Source organism: Esox lucius, chromosome 15 (genome assembly GCF_011004845.1).
Source record: "Esox lucius isolate fEsoLuc1 chromosome 15, fEsoLuc1.pri, whole genome shotgun sequence".
Lineage (NCBI taxonomy): Eukaryota > Metazoa > Chordata > Actinopteri > Esociformes > Esocidae > Esox > Esox lucius.
In genome coordinates this window covers 8,768,793-8,790,004 of record NC_047583.1, presented here as the reverse complement: position 1 = coordinate 8,790,004, position 21,212 = coordinate 8,768,793, and the positions used below count along the sequence as shown (strand labels likewise).

General features: G+C 45.0%; 1 protein-coding gene across 3 annotated transcripts; it reads left to right on the top strand.

Annotated features, from left to right (window-relative positions):
• The first annotated feature begins 1,434 nt into the window (after positions 1–1,434).
• On the top strand, positions 1,435–20,538 carry lpin1 (lipin 1). 3 transcript variants are annotated; one of them, XM_034297531.1, is made up of 21 exons: positions 1,435–1,637; positions 4,719–4,919; positions 5,254–5,349; positions 8,186–8,514; positions 9,734–9,850; positions 10,363–10,461; positions 10,842–10,953; positions 11,219–11,579; positions 12,270–12,363; positions 12,533–12,720; positions 13,771–13,864; positions 14,236–14,305; positions 15,199–15,291; positions 15,510–15,577; positions 15,831–15,969; positions 16,126–16,274; positions 16,388–16,474; positions 16,734–16,886; positions 17,129–17,243; positions 17,449–17,552; positions 17,682–20,538. In XM_034297531.1, the coding sequence occupies exons 2-21, from the start codon at positions 4,728–4,730 to the stop codon at positions 18,199–18,201; spliced, it is 3,180 nt and encodes a 1,059-aa protein (XP_034153422.1). In that variant the 5' UTR covers positions 1,435–1,637; positions 4,719–4,727; the 3' UTR covers positions 18,202–20,538. The 3 variants fall into 3 exon arrangements, with proteins under 3 accessions (XP_034153422.1, XP_012992918.3, XP_034153424.1); XM_013137464.4 differs by having other exon boundaries at positions 10,839–10,953; XM_034297533.1 differs by lacking the exon at positions 9,734–9,850 and having other exon boundaries at positions 10,839–10,953.
• The last annotated feature ends 674 nt before the right edge of the window (positions 20,539–21,212 follow it).

The following is a 21,212-nucleotide window of genomic DNA, read 5'->3' as shown; positions in this document are numbered from 1 at the left end:
TTGTCTTGCTGCGTGATGAAGTGTCAGTGCTGAGTTTAGAGGCCTTTTGTTGTATCAACGCACACAAAATGTAGACTTCAGAATTCATCCTTCTGGTGCTGTCAGCACTTACATCGCCAATGAAGACAGTTGTGACTGTTCCAGTCTCTGCCATACATAAGATGCTGTGTTATGCTGTGGATCCTGGGCAGTTTATTTTTCTGGATACCTCTTGCCATCACTCGGGTAAATGTTAATCTTTGACTCATCTTTCTACAGTACCTTCTTACAGAACTCTGCAGGATCTTCTAGATACATTTCAGGCCATCCTGTTTTCAAAGGCTAACGTGTTTGTGCACCTTGCAGTCCGGTCTCTGTAGTTCGGATTGTGAAGACTTCTGCCAAATGGTATGACTGACGGACTCTACTAACTGAAGAGTCCCCTGTCTGATCACTTTTGGCTAAATAAAAATTCCATTAAGCTTAACATTCTTTGTTCATCCACTATAATTGTCTTTCTTGGTCTACCAGGTCATTTGCCAGTGCTTAGCTCACCAGTGATTTTGTGCAATAAAGTTTAGCTTGCCTAATGTTTTGGCTTTGTTCATTCTGATTTATCTCCCTCTAAGTGGCCAGAACAACTTTGACACTTTGGTTGTCATGTTATCAGATACCATGCAAAGCCTAGATTCAAAACTTGACAAAAACTGGTCTCTTGTGCCTGCAACCAAACACACCTGCTGTAAATCCAATTGTCCAATAACTTTCAGCACCTAAAAGAAATGCAAGTAAATGCTTCATTTGATATAGATGAAAAGGAAATCAAAAATAAAGCTAACATTCTATACATTTATCCAATCTAAATCCAGTGTGAAGGAACACAGACCTCAAAACACAACATTTTGGAAACTGTCCATATTCTTTACTGTATCTATAGATTGGCTTATACAAGCTATAGAATTTCACTGCTCACAAGACACAGAACGTCAGGAATATATTTGAAGGCTTCTACTATTTATATCGTTGTACATCTGTTGAGAACATTGGAAAGTAGTCTGCCAAGTGTTATCCCCCCTCCCCACCCAAACATTCACACCCAGGTTTTACTACCGAGGTGAGGAATATTCAGTACTTTTCAAAATTACTATTTTCCTTAATCCAAATCTTAACTTCAATTACATAACCTTTATTTTATTTTTTATTTTAACCCTAAATCGAATTCTAACATAACCCAAAACATGACCTATGGTTGCTATTCTAAAAATACATAAATTCACCTCATTCACTGAATAAAGTAGCATGCAATGGTTCTGAGGAGCACTGTTCCGTCAATGTGCTTCTTCGTAATTAGCCAACCTAGTGGGTCGTTACTTATGGATGCATTGGCTCTCATTGGTCCGGCTAAGGGTTTTACACCCTGTTACGTACATCAACAGCCGACTATAGCGAGGTTTTTTCTATCCAGTGGCAAGAGGAGTACTCTGTCGGCTACAGTATTTCCACGGTGCTTTACCACAGCGCAAATCGTAGGATCAAATGTCGAGAAAGATTTTGTTTTCCGTTACTATGTAATCGTTTAATTGCAGTAAGAAACGTTGCGTTACAGAAGATATAGGCCTTCGGAAGATTTTGGATGGCAATTTTTCATCGTCAATAATGTATGTATGAAAATGACCGAATCCTGTTTATCCTTTTTTTATTATAATGATATTGTTGGCTAAAGTGACGATTTGCTTCTAGCCATACCATCTCCATTTAGATTGAATTGATATTAGACGGGTTTGTTTGTAAGAAACAATTGCCTGGGTGATGGGACGGTATTAAGAATAAGTGTTTATTCATATTTGCAGTGAATAATTCAATACGCTGTGACCACAAACGACAACAAAAATACATACTTTTAATACAGGCCTACTTGTTAGTTACATATTCACATTGTTGGTTACGCTTTTACATTCAGTCAAAACCGAACCGAATGTGAAACATCATTTGTGAAAGGTGTTTGATTGGCTATAACAATCTGCTTGCCATGCATGTCTGTCTTCTGCAACAGAACAGTAGATGTCAGGAATCCGAATAGCTAGCAATTACTTAAATGGCCTATAATGGTTATACATTTGACATTTTTTATAAACACATTTCAGGCTTTTGAGGCAGACCTGTACAAATGTGGCCACCTACGTCATGGCCATTTAGATGAACGACTTGCCTGCCAGTCAGGCAGCTTTGGGTGGTATCGTCACATGACTTCTACTGTACATCAACAACATTTTCAACCAATGGGAATGTCAACGCGTGGTGTGTAGGTCTGCGAGCGTCTGTTGTTAGTGCTTGGGCGAGTTGTCCTACGCTTGCGTGTACGCGCGTTTGTGTAATTTTCAATGTCATGTTTGAATCTTGTTTTAATGTCAGTGTTTTTTTTGTGGGCGAAGGATTTTTTGTGTATTTCTTAGATGTCAGTGGAGATACGGTAACGAACTATAGGTACAGTTAATTGAGTCAATTGACTAATCCCATTAACTGTGGCTGCATTAAAGATTGCCTTTCTCTGATTTGTTAGTCAATGAATTGGCACGTAAACATCCTCTTTAATCTCAGTCTTTAGGTTCTAATGGTAGACTACTAGAAAGACGTAAATTACAGATTCTGTATCTTAATTTGAGCCAGTTTAACACAATAGGTCAATAATCCTGCAGCCACAGAACATGTCAGTTGTTGTGTGGATTATAATCAAATGAAGTTGTTCAAATAAGTGCCAATTCCAAACTTCAGAGGCCTTAATAAAACGTTTATTACACTACAGGTTTGAGGTAAGCTCAGGAAAGTCAGGGTTAATACAGTTACACCGGCAGATTGCTTACCTATACCCTATTTTAAGTGTCTTATGATAAGTTGTGAACCAGGCTGCAGGTTGATGTCCTTGAAGGGGAAGTGCAGAAATGATTTAGCTGTTAGTGGGGATCGAGGAGGGTGGTGAGGTTGGGTAGGGGATTCTTGTAGTTGTCCAGCCCTGCCTCTGTAGTGTTGTCAAACTGAGGAAAAGAGAGAGAAATGTTCTGCTTCTGTTTTTCTGAGTAATGTTCAAGTATGTTGGTGAAAGATCTGATGAACAGGATTACAGAGTTCAAAGACTGTAATGTCGACACTTGTTAGTATATTGTGTTATTATACTATCTTACAGTAATATATATACTGTATTGCAGTATTATAGTATTATAGCAGAGTATCTTGCTGTATCATAGAATCTTGCAGTACTATATCTTGCAGTATAATAGTATCTTGCAGTACTATATCTTGCAGTATAATAGTATCTTGCAGTACTATATCTTGCAGTATAATAGTATCTTGCAGTACTATATCTTGCAGTATAATATTATCTTGCAGTACTATATCTTGCAGTACTATATCTTGCAGTATAATGGTATCTTGCAGTACTATATCTTGCAGTTTAACAGTATCTTGCAGTACTAAATCTTGCAGTATAATGGTATCTTGCAGTACTATATCTTGCAGTTTAACAGTATCTTGCAGTACTAAATCTTGCAGTATAATGGTATCTTGCTGCCATATAGTATCTTGCAGTCATGCATTACTGTTGTATCTTGCCGGGCTCCTCTGCGATACTGGGCTCATCAGCAAAACAGACTTTGGACCCAGTTTTTGCCCTCCTGCTCAAAATCAGGTTAAATAAATGTTGGACAGGCAGAAAAACCTGCCAAGTACGAAAAACGCTTAGTATCCTAGACGATGTCATGACATTTTAGCTAAAAGCCCTCTCTTAGTCTGGTAATTGATGGGTGAATTATACACTGTCACGAGAACTGGCATCTTGCTATCACGACTGCCATTTGTCCTATAGGAGTGTGTGTGTAAATGTGTGGACGCCTGTCTAGAATCGGGTACTGCTCTGTTCCAGTGGTCCTGGGTAGCCTGGCATTTCGGGGGAAGGAAGTGTTTCCTGGGTAGATAATCAAGACCGTTGAAGGGTAGGAATGCTTTTTAATCTGGTGTAATTTGTTGAATCAAATAGAGTATTTCAAATGTGTGTATGTCCCTGACTCATTGGAGTTTACAACCGACAAAGCAAGTCCGACCGTTTATTGAAAGATATGTGTATTTCACTTGCACTATTGGTGCCAAATCGTATCTAGTAACCTGTTGACCTCCACAAGAATCAGGCCTTATTCCTCATGGGATATTAGCACCAAAGATCCAGTCGATGTGTGGTGGTAAAGCCCTCCAGGACGTGACAAACAAATTGTCCTGGGTTCTGCCCCATTGGTTCAGTCCTAACATTGTTCACATGGGTGTTCTGGTGAAATGGTTTCTTTTGTGTCCCTGCAGGGATCTGCCGTGTCTAGCCAGAGGGCATTAGTGTTGCTGCCCGCCTGCGATTGAGCGACTGGCATGGCGTGCCCGTTAATCCCCCCCTCACATGCCAGCGTAGCAGAGGGCACAGCCCAGCGCCCGTGTGTCATGTGTGTCCGCTGTTCGTCGTTGAGAGGCAGAATGAGGACAGGGAACGTTGATCACAGTCAGGAAGCTGCAACCCGGCTGATCCACTCGTATTTCCCAAGGCAATACACCCTGGTTTATCGCGAAATCGCGTCAGTGCCAAGAACATTTTGGGAATCCTGATAATCATTTCGCCGGACCGTCCACAGTCATCCTCCCGTCGACATTCATCCTCTGAGAAATGAAATCTGATGTTGCTTCTCTGTGCCTCTTCCTTCATTCAGTCCCAGACCATGAACTACGTGGGTCAGCTGGCGGGCCAGGTGTTTGTGCAGGTCAAGGAGCTGTACCGGGGCCTGAACCCGGCCACCCTGTCGGGCTGCATCGACGTCATCGTTGTGCGTCAGCCGGACGGGACGCTGCAGTGCTCGCCTTTCCACGTGCGCTTTGGCAAGATGGGGGTGCTGCGCTCCCGTGAGAAAGTGGTGAGAGGGCGCAGAGAGGCTGGGTGTGTTGGGGCGGGGGGGGGGGGGGGGGGGGGTGTCAAACTGGAACACTTTAATAGGAGGGATGGTGGCTGAAGGAGGGACAAAAATAACGGAAGCTTGGAGGGAAAAGAGAGTGAGTTAAGGACAGTTAAGGAATGGAGTGAAAGAAAGCTGAAGATTATTTCATATTTAAAAAAATCCGTCCTTTGGCCCATTTGGTATGTCATTAAAGACATCCAGTTTACTTACTGTAGCACACATAAAAGGTCCAAACCCCCCTGAATCCTCGAGGAAGGAGAGAGTGAGTGATGCTTTCCGTCCTTTCTCTCAGGTGGACATAGAGATCAATGGAGAGCCTGTGAGCCTACAAATGAAGCTAGGGGAAAACGGAGAGGCCTTCTTTGTCAAAGAGACAGAGAACCCACTGGTAGGTACTGTATGACACACACACACACACACACAGAGAACATGGCCTGTGAACAGGGGACAACATGTGATGAGTGTCACTCGACACTAAATGTAAGGAGAGAGAGATGGCGAAGGAGTGACTGAACTGAAGGGATGCAGTTGAAGGGTAACCTGGAAATAAAGGGGAAGGATTCACACTGTAACCAGACCCTGGGCAGGACAGCATGAGTCTGTGTCCCGTGAAATCCACACACACACACACACACACACACAGACTCAGTGGGACACACAAGCAAGAGGCCGGGAGGCATGGTCAAAGGACTAAAGACAGAAACGACATCCCAGTGACGACATCACACTCGTCAGTTTGAAGTGATGCACCAGCCAGGCTTACTACGCACATACCGTTCTAACGTAAGAGTTGAGACATTCGCAATAATTGAATTCCTGAATCCTGTGATAGAATCATAGAAATGACAATGACATTTACTAGGAGCAGCAAACAGGACCAGAAACCTAATTTAGAAATGAGTAGAGGTAAATACCAAATCAACCAATTTGGTTAGAAATAAAATATAAATACTGGCAAACTGAACGATTATGTACTTACATTGCTTTTCTACCAGGACTATTCTAGTATATGGCTATATGAGCAGAATTGCTGCAGGATGTTTTAACAACCTGTCCTGAGTCTGAGTCTCTTTAAACCTCGCTAACATTCTCTCTTTCCTGCTACATCTCCACACCTTCTCTCATTCACACCAAAACCTCTCCTCTCTGTTCTCTCTCTTTCTCTATCTTCCTATTTCCTTCCTCACAGTAATTATTGTATATGTCCTTATTTGTTCATCCTTATATGTCTGTCCTTTCCGTTTGTGTCTTAGTAGAGCTCTACAGATCTTATTTCTCTTTGCCCTCTGTGATGCCCCCCCCCCAACAACAGATTGTTCTGTCCTTCCGTTGTCCCGCCAAATAGAACAAACCTATTTATGGAACTATTTGTCTTTTCTGCATTTCGCTACTCCACAGACACAGACAGACACACACGTACAGTGGCCCTTCTCTCCCTAACAGTAACCTGTACTAGTGTTGTTCGTCTTAGAACATATGGATGGAACTAAAAGAATGCAGTACTAGTAAAGAGGTATGACGGTACCATCATTGTGTGGAGGACCAAAAAGAGTTCTGACTGGGCTGAGAGAGAGCAGCTTGACTGTAATACTGCCCTCTTCCACTCCCTCTTTCTCTCTTCATCTTCCCCACTCCCCTGCTCACTTAATCTCCCTCTCTCTCTCCCTCTCATTTCATCTCCCTCTCTCTCTCCCACTGCTTATCTCTGTCTTTCCCTCAGTCTCTGTCTGAAGAGATTAGGGTGTAGAATATGGGTTCTGTTGGAGCATGCGAGTCTCTTCTCTACTAGCATAAATACAAGCATAAATGACCAGAAGACATCTGCAGTTATGTTGAAAGTTAATCTTGTGTTCAGAGTGTTCAGAGTTCCAGAGATATTCCACATTTGAATCTTGTCACCGGTTCTTCTATCAGTTTGCATTGACTCGTAGTCTCTTCATACATGGTTTAGACATTAGCAGAACATGGCCGTGATCAAAAACACCCTAGACTTGCTTACACTATTCCAGTCTTGTTCATTAATGGATGAGGAGGAGGAGACAAGTTGTGTCAGTGTTTGTATTCAATCTTGTAGATGTTAGAGGATTCTACTCAATGGCCCCTTCAAGCCTAGGTTTTACTGTTGTGATGTTATGAAGCATTATAAGAGTTGACATTTCTAAACAGGTGCTGTTTGAACTCTGTGTTCAATGTTTGCTATTTATTAGTAGATCAGGTTGGCAATGTTTACATTTATAATTTAGCAAAAACGTTTGTCCAGAGTAATTTATAGTCCGTCCATTCATCTTAAGATAGCTAGGTGGGATGACCACACAACCCAGTAAGTACATTTTACTGAATCAAGTATCTGTCGGCCAAGTCAGTGCTAGAAGTAAAAATAAAAGTGGTAAGTTAATTTAAGGAAGCCTACTCCCTCCTGCCTGAATAACTACAGATAACTTTACACACCTATAATGGGACCAACATAGTCTCTATCTCTGTCACTTTCACTCTCTCACGCACGTATGCGTGCAATATGCACTACCTTGGAAACAGATATCTTCAAGTAGGCTTTTGTTTTGAATTCTTTCAAATGTGCGCATAGCTTAGTCAGTGCTTAACCTATCAATCAACAAACAGTTGTTAGAAAGCTGCTATATAAGCCCAGGAATAATACTCATATAGACATTGCAGAGACTGGAGATGCCATTCAGATGTAGTTTATTTAGCTGTATTTAGACAGGGTTTATTTTATTAGTTGTCTGTATTTTAGATATTTTGAGGCAGGGTTTATTCTAGTACAGAGAGCTGTGTGACATGAACCAACGAGCTGGATGCTAATGAATATTACAACACGCACACCCACACACACACACACACAATCTGTCTGTCAGTGTATTTCCTTAGCAGATGAAATGATGTTGCGCGTGGCATTGTGTTTCTAATCCCCAGACACCTCTCTCAGGGCAGGCCCTGTTAACACAGTCCTGCATAGCTGGCTTCATGTCAGGACTGTTCAACAGCAGCCCTGGAAGGTCCACATATCACTACATGTATCTGGTCTTTCATTGGATGAATCATTTCACTGATTGACCTGGGGGGCTACTCACCTCATATACTGTACCTTAAACAATTGAAGGGAAAATTATGTGCTTATATTATTATATCTCTTTAGTTGTCCAATTTCAGATTCTTGTTTATGTTACTTAGGGTTACTTAACAATCTGTTCTGTGTTGCATGACAGGAAGTGTTCCCATCATACCTGGCAACGTCACCAATTATGTCCCAGGGGGCGGAGCTAATGGAAGCCCAGCTTGGGAGGGGCGCGTCTCGCCTCTCTGACCCCGCTTTGCCCACTGTCCAGACCCTGGGCTCCCAGCAAACCACAGGAGGAGGTGGAGGAGGGGACGGAGTGATGACGACGACGAAGAAGAGGAGGAAGAGGAGGAGGAAGCTGCGGGACAGTGGAGGAGGGAGACGGGACGAGAGTGGGGAGTACTCGGAAGACGAGGACATGTTCACCATTGACCTGAGCACGGATGACGAGAGGGAGAAAGACAACACTGGCAGCAGGTGATGACAGGAACTGCAGGACAGTTTCCGCACAGCCACTGTGTTCACACTGACCGACAACATGGGCCAGGGTTTATCAACTGGTTGTTTCCACTTCTGAATGCTGATTGGCTGACAGCCGTGCTAGGCCAGACAGTATACCACACGTATATCCTTAACCAACATTTTGGTTCGAATTAATTTAGGAACCAGTTCATAATACCTCAGACTTTTTTGGTTTCACCCGGTTTCTGCTACAAAATAATACATTGGTATCAGTGTTCCGCTACACATTTTCTGGGAATATATGGCACAGTGCAATGTGCCCCTTAGGTGTGAAAAGATGATAAGAGCTTGTTTCGACCTCATGCCAGAGACGGTCTCTGCTGAATCCTCGCTGGGCTAAAATGAGCTTATGGGATTTCCTGTGTGTGTGTTTGTGCGCATGTGTTTGTGCATGCTGGGTTATGTGTGTGATTTTGGAGTTGGTTGAACGCTTCTTTGGGAAACGGGCTGGGTCACGTGTGGGCTGATTGGAATGGACTGGGTTGCGGGGGGGGGGGGCTGTTGATGCGAGACACAGCTGCCTGTCAACAGCTACTAACTTGTGTCATGCGACCATGTGTGTGTGCGGGGGGGGGGGGGGGGTTGTGGTTATCTTTGTTTTGTCTGGCTGGCATCCTGCCAATATGTTTGGTGAAGTAAGGACCTCATAGGATATGGGTTATGTGAATGTGCGAGACAGAGATAAAGGAAGATAGTGGGAGAGAGAGAGTGAAATGGAGAGACTTCTGCTCCACTGCAGAAATAAAAAGCATCACAATGGTTCCTACAAAACACATGAATCATGGCCTGCACGTCTCAACAGAGTTGGACAGATTCTTCTCTGGTGATCCATGCAGATACAAACAAACAAACACAGACGCACACACTATCTCTCTCTCACACACACAGTTCCCGGTCCTGGTTGGTGCTGACTGTGTCCAGTGTCTGTCTTATGTTTGTGTGTTCAGTCTCCGTCTCCTCAGAGTTGGAGGTTTTCCAGTATCTCATTCTTTTCCCACAATGCTCTCTGTCTCTTTGGAGTGATGCTGGCGATGAAAGGGGCCTCTCAGCCGGACCTTCCTAATTCTCTCCATGTTGCTAATATGTCTCTGTTTTTTCTCTTCTCTGTGTCTTTGTTTCTGTTCCTCCCCCCCTGCCCCCCTCCTCCTCTCTATCTGCCTCCTGGCCGTCACAGGTCCTCTACTCGGGAGATCTGTGGAGAGCAGGGCCCAAAGGCCAGTGTGTTGAGCAACACCCACACCCAGAACACAACGTTTGCACGCACTGATTCAGATTGGGCACGCTCGCAGAGGTACACACAGATGACCCATCACACACACACACAAACACACAAACACACACACACTTTATAAACATACACACGCACTTTTGTCTATCCATCCCTGTGGGGACGTGAGACCAAACCCTGACCCCAAAATCCATGTTCCCTAACCCTAACCCTACCCTACCTAAACCTTAAGCTCAATAACGTAAATGTCATGCCTAAACTTAACCTAGGCATAACGCCTGAACCTAATCTTAACTGGTTATGCGTACAAACCGAAAGTAACCCCTCTTCTAACAGTAATTAGAAAGTAACACCAATTTTACTGTTTGACCCTAAACCTAACCCCAGAGCAGGAAGTCTCATTTTCCCTAGTGGGGACCAATATTTCAGGTTTTACCGTCTTTAGGTCCCTAATTTGGGAACCCACACGTACAAATGGACCTGGATGACAACCACACACAGACACACACCAGACATTTGCTTACATTTGTTCTTCCTATATGTCTCTCTCCCGCGCTCTCCCCCTCCCCCTTAAGTGCTATGATGGAGCAGACGTGTCCCCGGTCAACCCCCCCAGGCGGCGGTCTCTCCATGTCTTGTCCACAGCAGACCTCTCTCTTCCCTTCTCCCATCAGGTAAGTCCTGTCATCAGCAAAAAACGCATCATGTTGTTGTCTCCATCCATAGGACCCAAACTAGCAGGCACTTGTGTGTATGGTTTGTGGTACTTGTGTGTGTGGTTTGTGGTACTTGTGTGTATGGTTTGTGGTACTTGTGTGTATGGTTTGTGGTACTTGTGTGTATGGTTTGTGGCACTTGTGTGTATGGTTTGTGGCACTTGTGTGTATGGTTTGTGGTACTTGTGTGTGTGGTTTGTGGTACTTGTGTGTATGGTTTGTGGTACTTGTGTGTGTGGTTTGTGGTACTTGTGTGTGTGGTTTGTGGTACTTGTGTGTGTGGTTTGTGGTGACGGGTTCAGGGGTTCACGTCTCTCTGTGGGTCTGTTACCCAGCAGCCCTGGTGGCTCCCGCCCCTCCACTCCGAAGAGTGACTCGGAGCTTACCAGTCAGAGCAAAGAGAACCCTGAGATGCAGTGGGCATGGGGAGAGCTGCCCCAAGCAGCCAAGGTATGGAGGGAGGGAGGGAAGGAGGTGTGCAGGGGCTCAGACATTATGTCCATGCTGTGATCCATGAATCAGGACGGATGTTGGCAGACAGGGTTTATCTATTTGATCATCTTCCATGAGGGCAGCTGAGGACAGGCTAATACACTAGCACTCACACTAATCATTCATCCTCTTCCTCTCTCCCCCCTCTCCCCCATTTCTCCTCTCGCTTTCCTTGCTCTCTCCCCTTTTGCTCTCTTTATTTGCGTCCTCTCTCCTCCTCCAGCCCTCCTTCTTAATCCCGTCCCAGATGCCAGATTCTGGGATGATGTCCCCCATCTCAATCCCCGTGTCCACCAGCACCCACTTCCGGACCATCCCTGGAGAGGGTGGCGCCTCCGGCCCGACCCAGGTCCAGAGCCACACGGGCAGCGGCTCCCCGTCCCCCGGGCCGTACCGACCCCAGTCTGGGGACACCGCGGCCGGGGCTGAGGACGGCGCGGGGCCAGGTGGGGACATGGAGGTGACGGGAGCAGCCTGTGGAGAGGTGGAGGCGCTGGTGGCCGTCAGGTTGCTGTCAGAGCTGGATGAGGGCGGTCACAGGGGCTATCCGGCACGACACACCGACTCCCCGCCCAAGAGGAAAGGTACGCAACGCCCGGTCACCTTGGACACTCCTCTGGTTGAGGGTCAAAGTCAGGATGTCATGGTTACACAAACACCACTGACAAGGTGGTAAAGATTCCAAGATGCCCCATATGAGGCACAATAATGTAATAACCAGTCAATATTGTAATAAGCGATTACGTTGCGCTCAAAAAGTAATCAAGTAAAACGCTAAGAAATGTTATTCCATAATTAGTAGGTATTCATTTGTCGGTAGTTATTTCATTATTAGCTGCTACAGATGCCCCCTGTCATTGCAGTCTAGAAGGTAGATCTTGGTTGTGTCACCCTGGTACCACTGAGCGGCATCACATGAGGCAATGCGAATAAGATCAGAACCATCCAGGGCTGCTGGGAATGGGTTCGGGAAAGAGTTGCCGCAGCCTCGTCGACCTCCTGCAGTTCCTTGTGGCAGCTGGGGTGGTGTCCGCAAGCTCGGTCATGGCTGTCGGCCGTTGAACACCGTGTGTTCTCCTCCAAGCGTGTAGATGCTGATGAGTCCTTCCTGATTGGAGGGCCGGTGTGATAATGAGACCTGTTCAGATGTGCTTCGGAGGACACTCTGCTAGGAGTTATTTTGATGGGGGGACTCTCACTGGAAAAAAAAACTGAATTCTGTAAATATAAATGTAATTTATTGTATCCATGGTAACGGGAAACTTTCCCTGCAGACAAGAGGAGTCACCACCTGGGATCGGATGGTGTCTACCTTGATGACATCACTCAGCTGGAACCAGAAGTGGCTGCTCTTTACTTCCCCAAAAGGTAACACCACACACAACTCTGCTGTCTTCCAAACACAACTCCCCTGTCCTCCACACACAACTCCCCTGTCCTCCACACACAACTCCCCTGTCCTCCACACACAACTCCCCTGTCCTCCACACACACCTCTCATGTCCTCCACCCCTGACCCTGTGACCCTGTTCTTTAGTGATGCGGGCAGTTTGGTGAGAGGGGGCCCGGAGGCAGGGGTGCGGAGTGCCAACCAATCCCCTCAGTCGGTGGGCAGCAGTGGGATGGACAGTGGTGTGGACAGCTACTCGGACCAGCTGGGAGACATGCCCAACATCGCCATTTCCTTGTGTGGAGGACTCACTGACAACAAAGAAATCACAAGAGGTAACATACACAACCCCTCAACACATTGTAGCACCACTTGCGGCCATAATGTTTGAACCTATTCTTTTAAATGGTGGCTCATTTAGAACAGCTCCTACAGAACAGTTCCATTAACACTTACACCCCTGTTTCTCCTACAGAACAGTTCCATTAACCCTTACACTCCTGTGTCTCCTACAGAACAGTTCCATTAACCCTTACACCCCTGTCTCCTACAGAACAGTTCCATTAACCCTTACACCCCTGTGTCTCCTACAGAACAGTTCCATTAACCCTGTCCTGCCTGTCTCCTACAGAACAGTTCCATTAACACTTACACCCCTGTGTCTCCTACAGAACAGTTCCATTAACCCTTACACCCCTGTGTCTCCTACAGAACAGTTCCATTAACCCTTACACCCCTGTGTCTCCTACAGAACAGTTCCATTAACCCTTACACCCCTGCGTCTCCTACAGAACAGTTCCATTAACCCTTACACCCCTCTGTCTCCTACAGAACAGTTCCATTAACCCTTACACCCCTGTGTCTCCTACAGAACAGTTCCATTAACCCTTACACTCCTGTGTCTCCTACAGAACAGTTCCATTAACCTTTACACTCCTGTGTCTCCTACAGAACAGTTCCATTAACCCTTACACCCCTGTGTCTCCTACAGAACAGTTCCATTAACCCTTACACTCCTGTCTCCTACAGAACAGTTCCATTAACCCTTACACCCCTGTGTCTCCTACAGAACAGTTCCATTAACCCTTACACCCCTGTGTCTCCTACAGAACAGTTCCATTAACCCTTACACCCCTGTGTCTCCTACAGAACAGTTCCATTAACCCTTACACTCCTGTGTCTCCTGCAGAACAGTTCCATTAACCCTTACACCCCTGTGTCTCCTACAGAACAGTTCCATTAACCCTTACACCCCTGTGTCTCCTACAGAACAGTTCCATTAACCCTGTCCTGCCTGTCTCCTACAGAGCAGTTCCATTAACACTTATGCACTTGTGTTTCCTGCAGAAGAGTTCCAATAACCCTGTCCTGCTTGTCTCCTACAGAGCAGTTCCAGGAGAAAGCCATCTCTTATCAGCAGTTCACTGAGAACCCATCCATCATTGATGATCCCAACCTGGTGGTCAAGATTGGAAGCAAGTACGTCAAACAGTTTTTTGCTCTGCATCACTGCAGTGTTGATGCAATCTTTCCCCTTGATTAATGATTTCCCGTTTGTCGCACATTACCCTAAATTCAGATATACAGCTCTGGAAATATATCTATATATTTCCTTTCCAAAAAAGTTGAAAAGGAAAGTTTTGAGTAAGGAACAGAAGCGTTCAATTTGCAGTGGTCTCTTAATTCTTTCCGGAGCTGTCTGTATTGTCCAGATCACATATCCCCGTCAGAAGTACAGTACTCAACTTACAGTGGACAGCCTCTGTGTCCCGTAGAATGCAGTTGTGTTGAACGGCGCTGTAGAATGTGAAGATACGTCAGTGACCACGTTCCTGTCTTCTCTCCCACAGGTACTACAACTGGACCACGGCAGCTCCTCTCATGCTGGCCATGCAGGTGTATCAGAAGCCCCTGCCGATGGTAAGACCCCCCCGCAACATGTTTTTAACATGACATCTGCTAGAGGAGGCCGTTGTGCCGGGCTGGTCTCCAGCGGTGCGCTACTTTTGGCTACCTGAGCGTGTTTTAACACTGTAACACAATGGCACTGCAATGTAAAGAACAGGCCGAATGTGGTCATCTTGTCTGAACTTCATTGCTCACTGAGATTCTCCTTAACCGCGTCTCATCCTAACGCACCAGTGTTTCTTCCCCCTTCTGTTGTTCCTTTCTTTCGTTCGGCCTCCCTCCATCTCCTGCCCATCTGCACGGTGTGTTCAGTACTCCTGTCTGAGTTATATGTACTCGGCCTTTGGCCTCTTCTTCTACTGTTTGCCCAGTGTGTTCCACTCTAGTCCTGTGGGTACCATTGGACCAGCTGAGTCTGTCTGTCTGTCGGTTTTCCAAAGCATGGCTTCCTGTCAGTCTGCCTGTATCTGGCTTTTAGTCTGACACTAGATTTCTGTGTTTGTATTCTCCCTTTCCTATCTTTTGCTCTCTGTCCTATCCCATTCCTCTCCTCTCTCTCTGACTTTTTCTCTGGGGGTCCAGTCGCTCTCTCTTCTCTCTGTCCTGTCTCTCTCTCTTCTCTCTGTCCTGTCTGTCTCTCTCCTATCTCTGTCCTGTCTCTCTCTCCTATCTCTGTCCTGTTTCTCTCTCCTATCTCTGTCCTGTCCTGTCTCTCTCTCCTATCTCTGTCTCTCCTACCTTGTCCCCCTCCTTAAGTAACAGCCTTTCTTCCATCAACCATCATCATCCAGTCATACATCACACCTGATTAGCGTTTTTTTTTTTGGTTTTTGTATCTGTGTTTTGCGTTTCGGTGGTTTTGTTGAGTTGTGGTTTTGGTTAGGAACTGTGTGCATTTGCTTCAGGCCACAGTGGAAAACATCATGAAGGAGAAGATGCCCAAGAAAGGAGGACGCTGGTGGTTCTCATGGCGCGGCCGGAACAGTGACTCCAAAAAGGTACACACGTCTTCTGAACACACCATCTGAACACACCCTCTGAACACACCTTCTGAACATGTCTTCTGAACACACTGCCATAACATCACCAGCTGGAAACCTCAGCAAACATGTCAGTGTTGGAGAACACACTGGTTTCCCTAGTTACACAGGCATGTTACATGTGCAAATATGTGCCTGGTGGTTGTATGAGTGTGTGACTGGTCTTCTGTACCCAGGGCTCAGTTTCGGAGGCAGGAGTTGGAGAGGAGGCAGAGACCTCTCTCAGCATGGCTTCACTCAACAGGTAAACTATTCTATGCCAGAGCCTTATGCGTAATATTACACTGTTTGTTAACATATCATATATACTGTATGATAGAGAGAAAGGGCCGTTTTACAGGGTTTAAATGGGGATTTAAATGGGGATTCACAGGAAACCACCTCTTATAGTTTAAACTTTTAAATAAAAACGAATAGATCTAAAAAGCTATACTATTGAATATGTAGTGTTGTGACTATAAAGAAAGGTGTTCATAGCGGAGCTTCTGCCGTAACAGAATGAAGGAGGAGTCCTCCTCCAGTGACGAGGATCACAGATTGTCCAATCAGGGCCCTGAGTCCTGCCAGGCCGAGCCTCTTCCCACACCTGGTGGTGTGTGCTACAGGAAGACCCTCAGACTGACCCCAGAGCAGCTGGTGAGACACATGAACTCTACTGACCTTATATTGCCCTCTATAACCATCTACAACACTAACATCTAATATAATGTATTACTCTACATCTGCTATCCACTCAGAAGCAGGTTTGGAGTTGGTGAAGGGTTTCTGGGTAATGTAGTTTTGTGTCCTCAGGCCAGTCTGCAGTTGAAGGAGGGTCCGAATGAGGTGGTGTTCAGTGTGACCACTCAGTACCAAGGTACCTGTCGCTGCCAGGGCACCATCTACCTCTGGAGCTGGGACGACAAGATAGTCATCTCCGACATCGACGGCACCATCACCAGGTATGTGGATCTGTGTGTGTGTGTGTGTGTGTGTGTGTGTATCGGCGCGACCGTATTATACCTCTGTTAGCGGCAATGTTACGATGTGCGTGTGTCTGTTTCCCGCCTTGCAGGTCGGACACCCTGGGTCACATCCTGCCAACGCTGGGTAAAGACTGGACCCACCAGGGCATTGCCCGTCTCTATCACAGAGTCAGCCAGTGAGTCTCCAACCAGAACCATGAAATCACCACACAGCAGGTTGATGAGACCTGGCTCACATTATACTGTAATAATATTATATGGCATTTAACGGACCCTTTCGTCCAAAGCAAGATTTGTGAATCGTGTTAGAGTTATTCAAAGTGCCTCAGTGCCCTCCTGAATTCAGCCCTGAACGTGTCCCTGAAGCTCTTTAGCTGGACTATTATCACCTCTCAGAGAAAAAGAGTACAGTGATTCATATGATCTCTCTCTCAGGAACGGTTATAAGTTCATGTACTGCTCAGCGAGGGCCATCGGTATGGCTGACATGACCAGGGGGTACCTACACTGGGTCAATGAGAGAGGAACCATGCTGCCAATAGGTCCGGTCCTACTCAGTCCCAGCAGCCTGCTGTCTGCTCTGCACAGGTAGTGATCGAATACACACATTATCATCACCGTCACCATCGTCATTATCATCCTCACCATTCTCGTCATCATTATCATCATTGTCATTATCATCATTGTCAAAATAAACACACTGAAATCATAAAAGACTCAAACGCATTAGGGCTCATTGTAGAGTAGCTGTGGCTGATATAACATGTAACAAAATTACATAACGATTATCCTGTTCTTTTCTCTCCTGTCCTTCCTGTCCTGTTCTGTAGGGAGGTGATAGAGAAGAAGCCTGAGAAGTTCAAGATCGAGTGTCTGACCGACATCAAGCAGCTGTTCTACCCCAACGCTGACCCTTTCTATGCAGCCTTCGGCAACAGAGCTACGGTAAGAGACCAGCTTCCTCCAAAACTGCTCACTTTGCCTTTTCAGATTCATTTGACCGTGGCCAAGTTATCAACTGGCCTGTTGTGACACATTCAACCAGATGGCTCATATAAGTGAATAGTTTGGTTTCTGCTGACCTCAGTTGTGTGTTCTTGAAAGGTACCCCTGTTGTTGCTACATTGTTGTTGTTGTTGTTGTTGTATAGGATGTGTATTCCTATAAGGAGGTGGGGGTTCCACTAAACAGGATATTCACAGTCAATCCCAAGGGAGAGCTGATCCAAGAACATGCTAAGACTAACATCTCATCGTAAGTCAGACCTCCTGGTTTCTTTATCTTCTTCCTCTGTCTTTCCCTCCCTGTCTCTCTTTGTCTGTTTGTCTCTGTTTGTTTAAGAACCATGAATGTCAATGGTGTATCTGTTGGTGTGTTTGCCAGGTATGGTCGTCTGTGTGAGGTGGTGGACCATGTTTTCCCCATGTTGAACAGAGGCCACGTCTCCGACTTCTCCTGCCCTGATACCTTAAGCCAGTTTACATACTGGAGAGAACAACTTCCCGAGGTCCACTGCCCTGGGCAGCCCAAGGTCCCCAGCCTGGATCAGCCTGAAGGACAAACCCCTGAACAGCCCAAGGTCCCCAGCCTGGATCAGCCTGAAGGACAAACCCCTGAACAGCTCAAGGTCCCCAACATGGATCAGCTTGAAGGACAAACTACTGAACAGCCCAAGGTCCCCAGCCTGGATCAGCCTGAAGGAAAAACTCCTCAACAGCCCAAGGTCCCCAGCCTGGATCAGCCTGAAGGCCAAACCTCTGAACAGCTCAAGGTCCAAAACCAAGATCAGCCTGAACAACAAACACCTGAACAGACCAATGTTCACAACCAAGATCAGCCTGAAGGACAAAGCACTGAACATGCTCTGGTCCACAGTCCCAACCAGTCTATGGACATCAGCTGAGGAGACCCCATAACTGGGAAATGACCAGTGGTAAATCTGGGAAAGGGAAGAGAGAAGCACTAAAAGTCATGAGGATGCAGCCATGCTAAAGTGTTTTCTCTAAAACCACACACACGCACAATCCTGCTAAGACACACGTGGGTGCCATTAGCACATTTATATGCACTGGGGAAAGTGTACTAGCTTGGTGTCTATGTAATCAGAGTGTAGCTTTATGTTCTAAACCTCAGTTTTGTTGTCTCCACAACATCTTCCCTCCAACGACGACTATTTTCTCTAAACGCCAGCCGCAATTCTCCCCAGAAGCACTGGTTCAGCCTAGCTGGGGAACATCTCTGTGAAGTACGGCCTTGTCCATGAAACGACAGTTCCACCAAGTTAACATCAGCTGGTTGAGTACAGTAGGTATAGTCTCCTCAGATTTGGGGCACTAGTGGAATAAATCCACAACAATGCAACACTATGTTCAGCTAGTAATGAAAATACAATCAAAGAATGGGGCTCCACTGTGAACGCCGATGCGTGACATTATTGTACGCTTTAAAGGAGGTTTCCCTCCCAGCAGTAGCATTTCATTCCATAATTCTGGTTTGATTTTTACATTTCTCATCATGTTCCGCATGAGGTAAATTTGAGGTAGATACGATTTAAGTTACAGATCAGCTGATTTTAAACAGGCTTCTTTCTCTGGGATTTGTCTCACAGATCGTCAACCCACAGTCCTTTAATGGTCATTAAGACAGACAATCTTATAATAAGCAGTGCAATGATTTTCATTGATTTGGCTTCCTTCATGCTCACTGAGTAGTGTCATTCATACCTTTTCTGTGAGAATATTTGTATTATTTTATTTTCAGAAAATGGAAATATGTTCATATTGATTCTCTCAATCTGTGTATAACTGTGAGATTTAAAATACTTTGACAAATTTAATAACTATCAAATGAATGCTTTTAAGAAGCATTTTATGAGCGGACTTTGATTTGGCCTCGGTTTTATTTTATTGTATATACAGTATTTTATTCATGTGATTGACTATCAGTAGAGTTGTGAAGTTTATTCTCACTTGGTTATACACATATTGCAATCCTTATAAGTTATACATTTCAGAAAGGCTTGGTTGACTGCTGGACTGTACTTCCACCTGAAATGGCTAACAACATTTGATAACAGTATTGTCCAGCAAAGCACCGCCATCAAGTCGCTCTACAGTAAACTGGCAATATTCTCCTGAAATATAGGAATTACTACTTACAAAGAACTTGGATTTATGCATTAGTTTACAACAAGCATTGACGTTGCTTGTAATTTCAGCACTTAGAGAGAGGTCCTTTGTGGCTCAATTGGTATAGCATGTCACGTTCAGCGCCAAAGGTTGGAAATGTGTGCCCTCGCTACTGTACATGGTTCTGGATAAGGGCGTCTGTTATTGACTGTATTGTGAATGTAGATGTATATAAATCTCTTCAAGGGGTTAAAGGTTCAAAGCAGTGACACCTCAGGCTGTCAGTTCATGCTACATCACTCGTGTGAGGAGAGCGCATTCTAGGTGATGAAGGATGATGAAGGATGATGGACTGAGTGAAACAGTGCTGGCGTTTCCTTTTTGTTCTATTAACCATATTGATGACCTCTACGAGCCGGATCACATCACTGTGAAGGAGTGAGGTTTCCCAGTGTCATGTTGCCCTAGCAACTTCTTTTTATAGATGTAGATGTAGTCCATGACGTGGCTGGTTAAACCACCCTTTAAACCCACCCTCCCACGATGGAGGTTTCTTGAAGAAAAGAAAGGGAAGATGTTGTTCCAGAGTCTTCTGACTTGGTAACTAAAATTAGTGGTGGGTCTCAGCATCTGCTTAGTAGATGTGTTTGATGGACAGATGGAAGTTACATGTTACGATGGCTGGATGTAATGATGGATGGATGTTAGGATGTAATGATGGATGGATGTTAGGATGGATGTTATGATCAATATATGCTAGGATGGATGGATGGATTTAGGGATGGATAAATTAGTGAAAGGAGGACAGTGAAGTGTGCTCTTGTCCCTATCTCATCAGGAGATTGTTCCAATAATGAAAAATTGCTGTATTATGTAAGTATTATGAAGTACCACTGTACATTCTGGTTAAATTACAGTATTCTTTCTGTGAAAGATCTTTATGAACAACAAGTAGCTTGTTGACATATGTATTGGCTGTCTCTGCTCTCTTTAGGTTGTCTCTAAGATGTACAGAGTTGATAACACCACCACAGTGTCCTGTTGTAATGAGGTTAACAAAACAACTTGGAAAATAACTGTAAATTGTTCAATACATGCAAATATGGATTGTTTTTGGATGTGTCCATTTCTCTTCTTTCTCTGTGCTGTGAACTGGATGTGACACCATCATAGTGACCCTAAGTCCACTCTGCACAACTAACCACCATCCTGTCCATGTGGACCATGGTCCCACTTCATTGCTATCTGAAGCCCTGGTACAAACTGGCATTGTGGGTACAGATATACCTCAAACCCTGCATAAATCTGAATCAGCTCACTGGCAAATCTGCCTTACACTTACAGGGATCAAATTTAAAGAGCTGTGCTCCAATGTCTATTGGACGGACATTAATATTTCCATAAAACATGAAATTATGAAAGATGAGAAACACTGACAGGTAACAGAAGGTGCGTAAAGTCATCAGCATCGATATGATTTGTGTTTGTTCATGAAATCCATCCAAGTTGGATAACACAGTTCCAAAGTTTTCCCCTTTTGCCTTAGCAACCAAGCAGGGTAGGAACTCTCAAAACAAACCTGTCTTCAAATGCTCAGATACTGCACCCTCTGTAATCTTATTAACACAACCACTGTAAAATCAGGGTAGGAATTGAAGTGCTCTGTTAAAAACAATGAAAAGCCATCCAAACGTGATTTGTAGACTATGAAACAGCTTTCCACCGATGGAAAAAAAATAATGATGGGCACTTTGATGAACAATGCTAGTTGAATTTCATTGGTGAC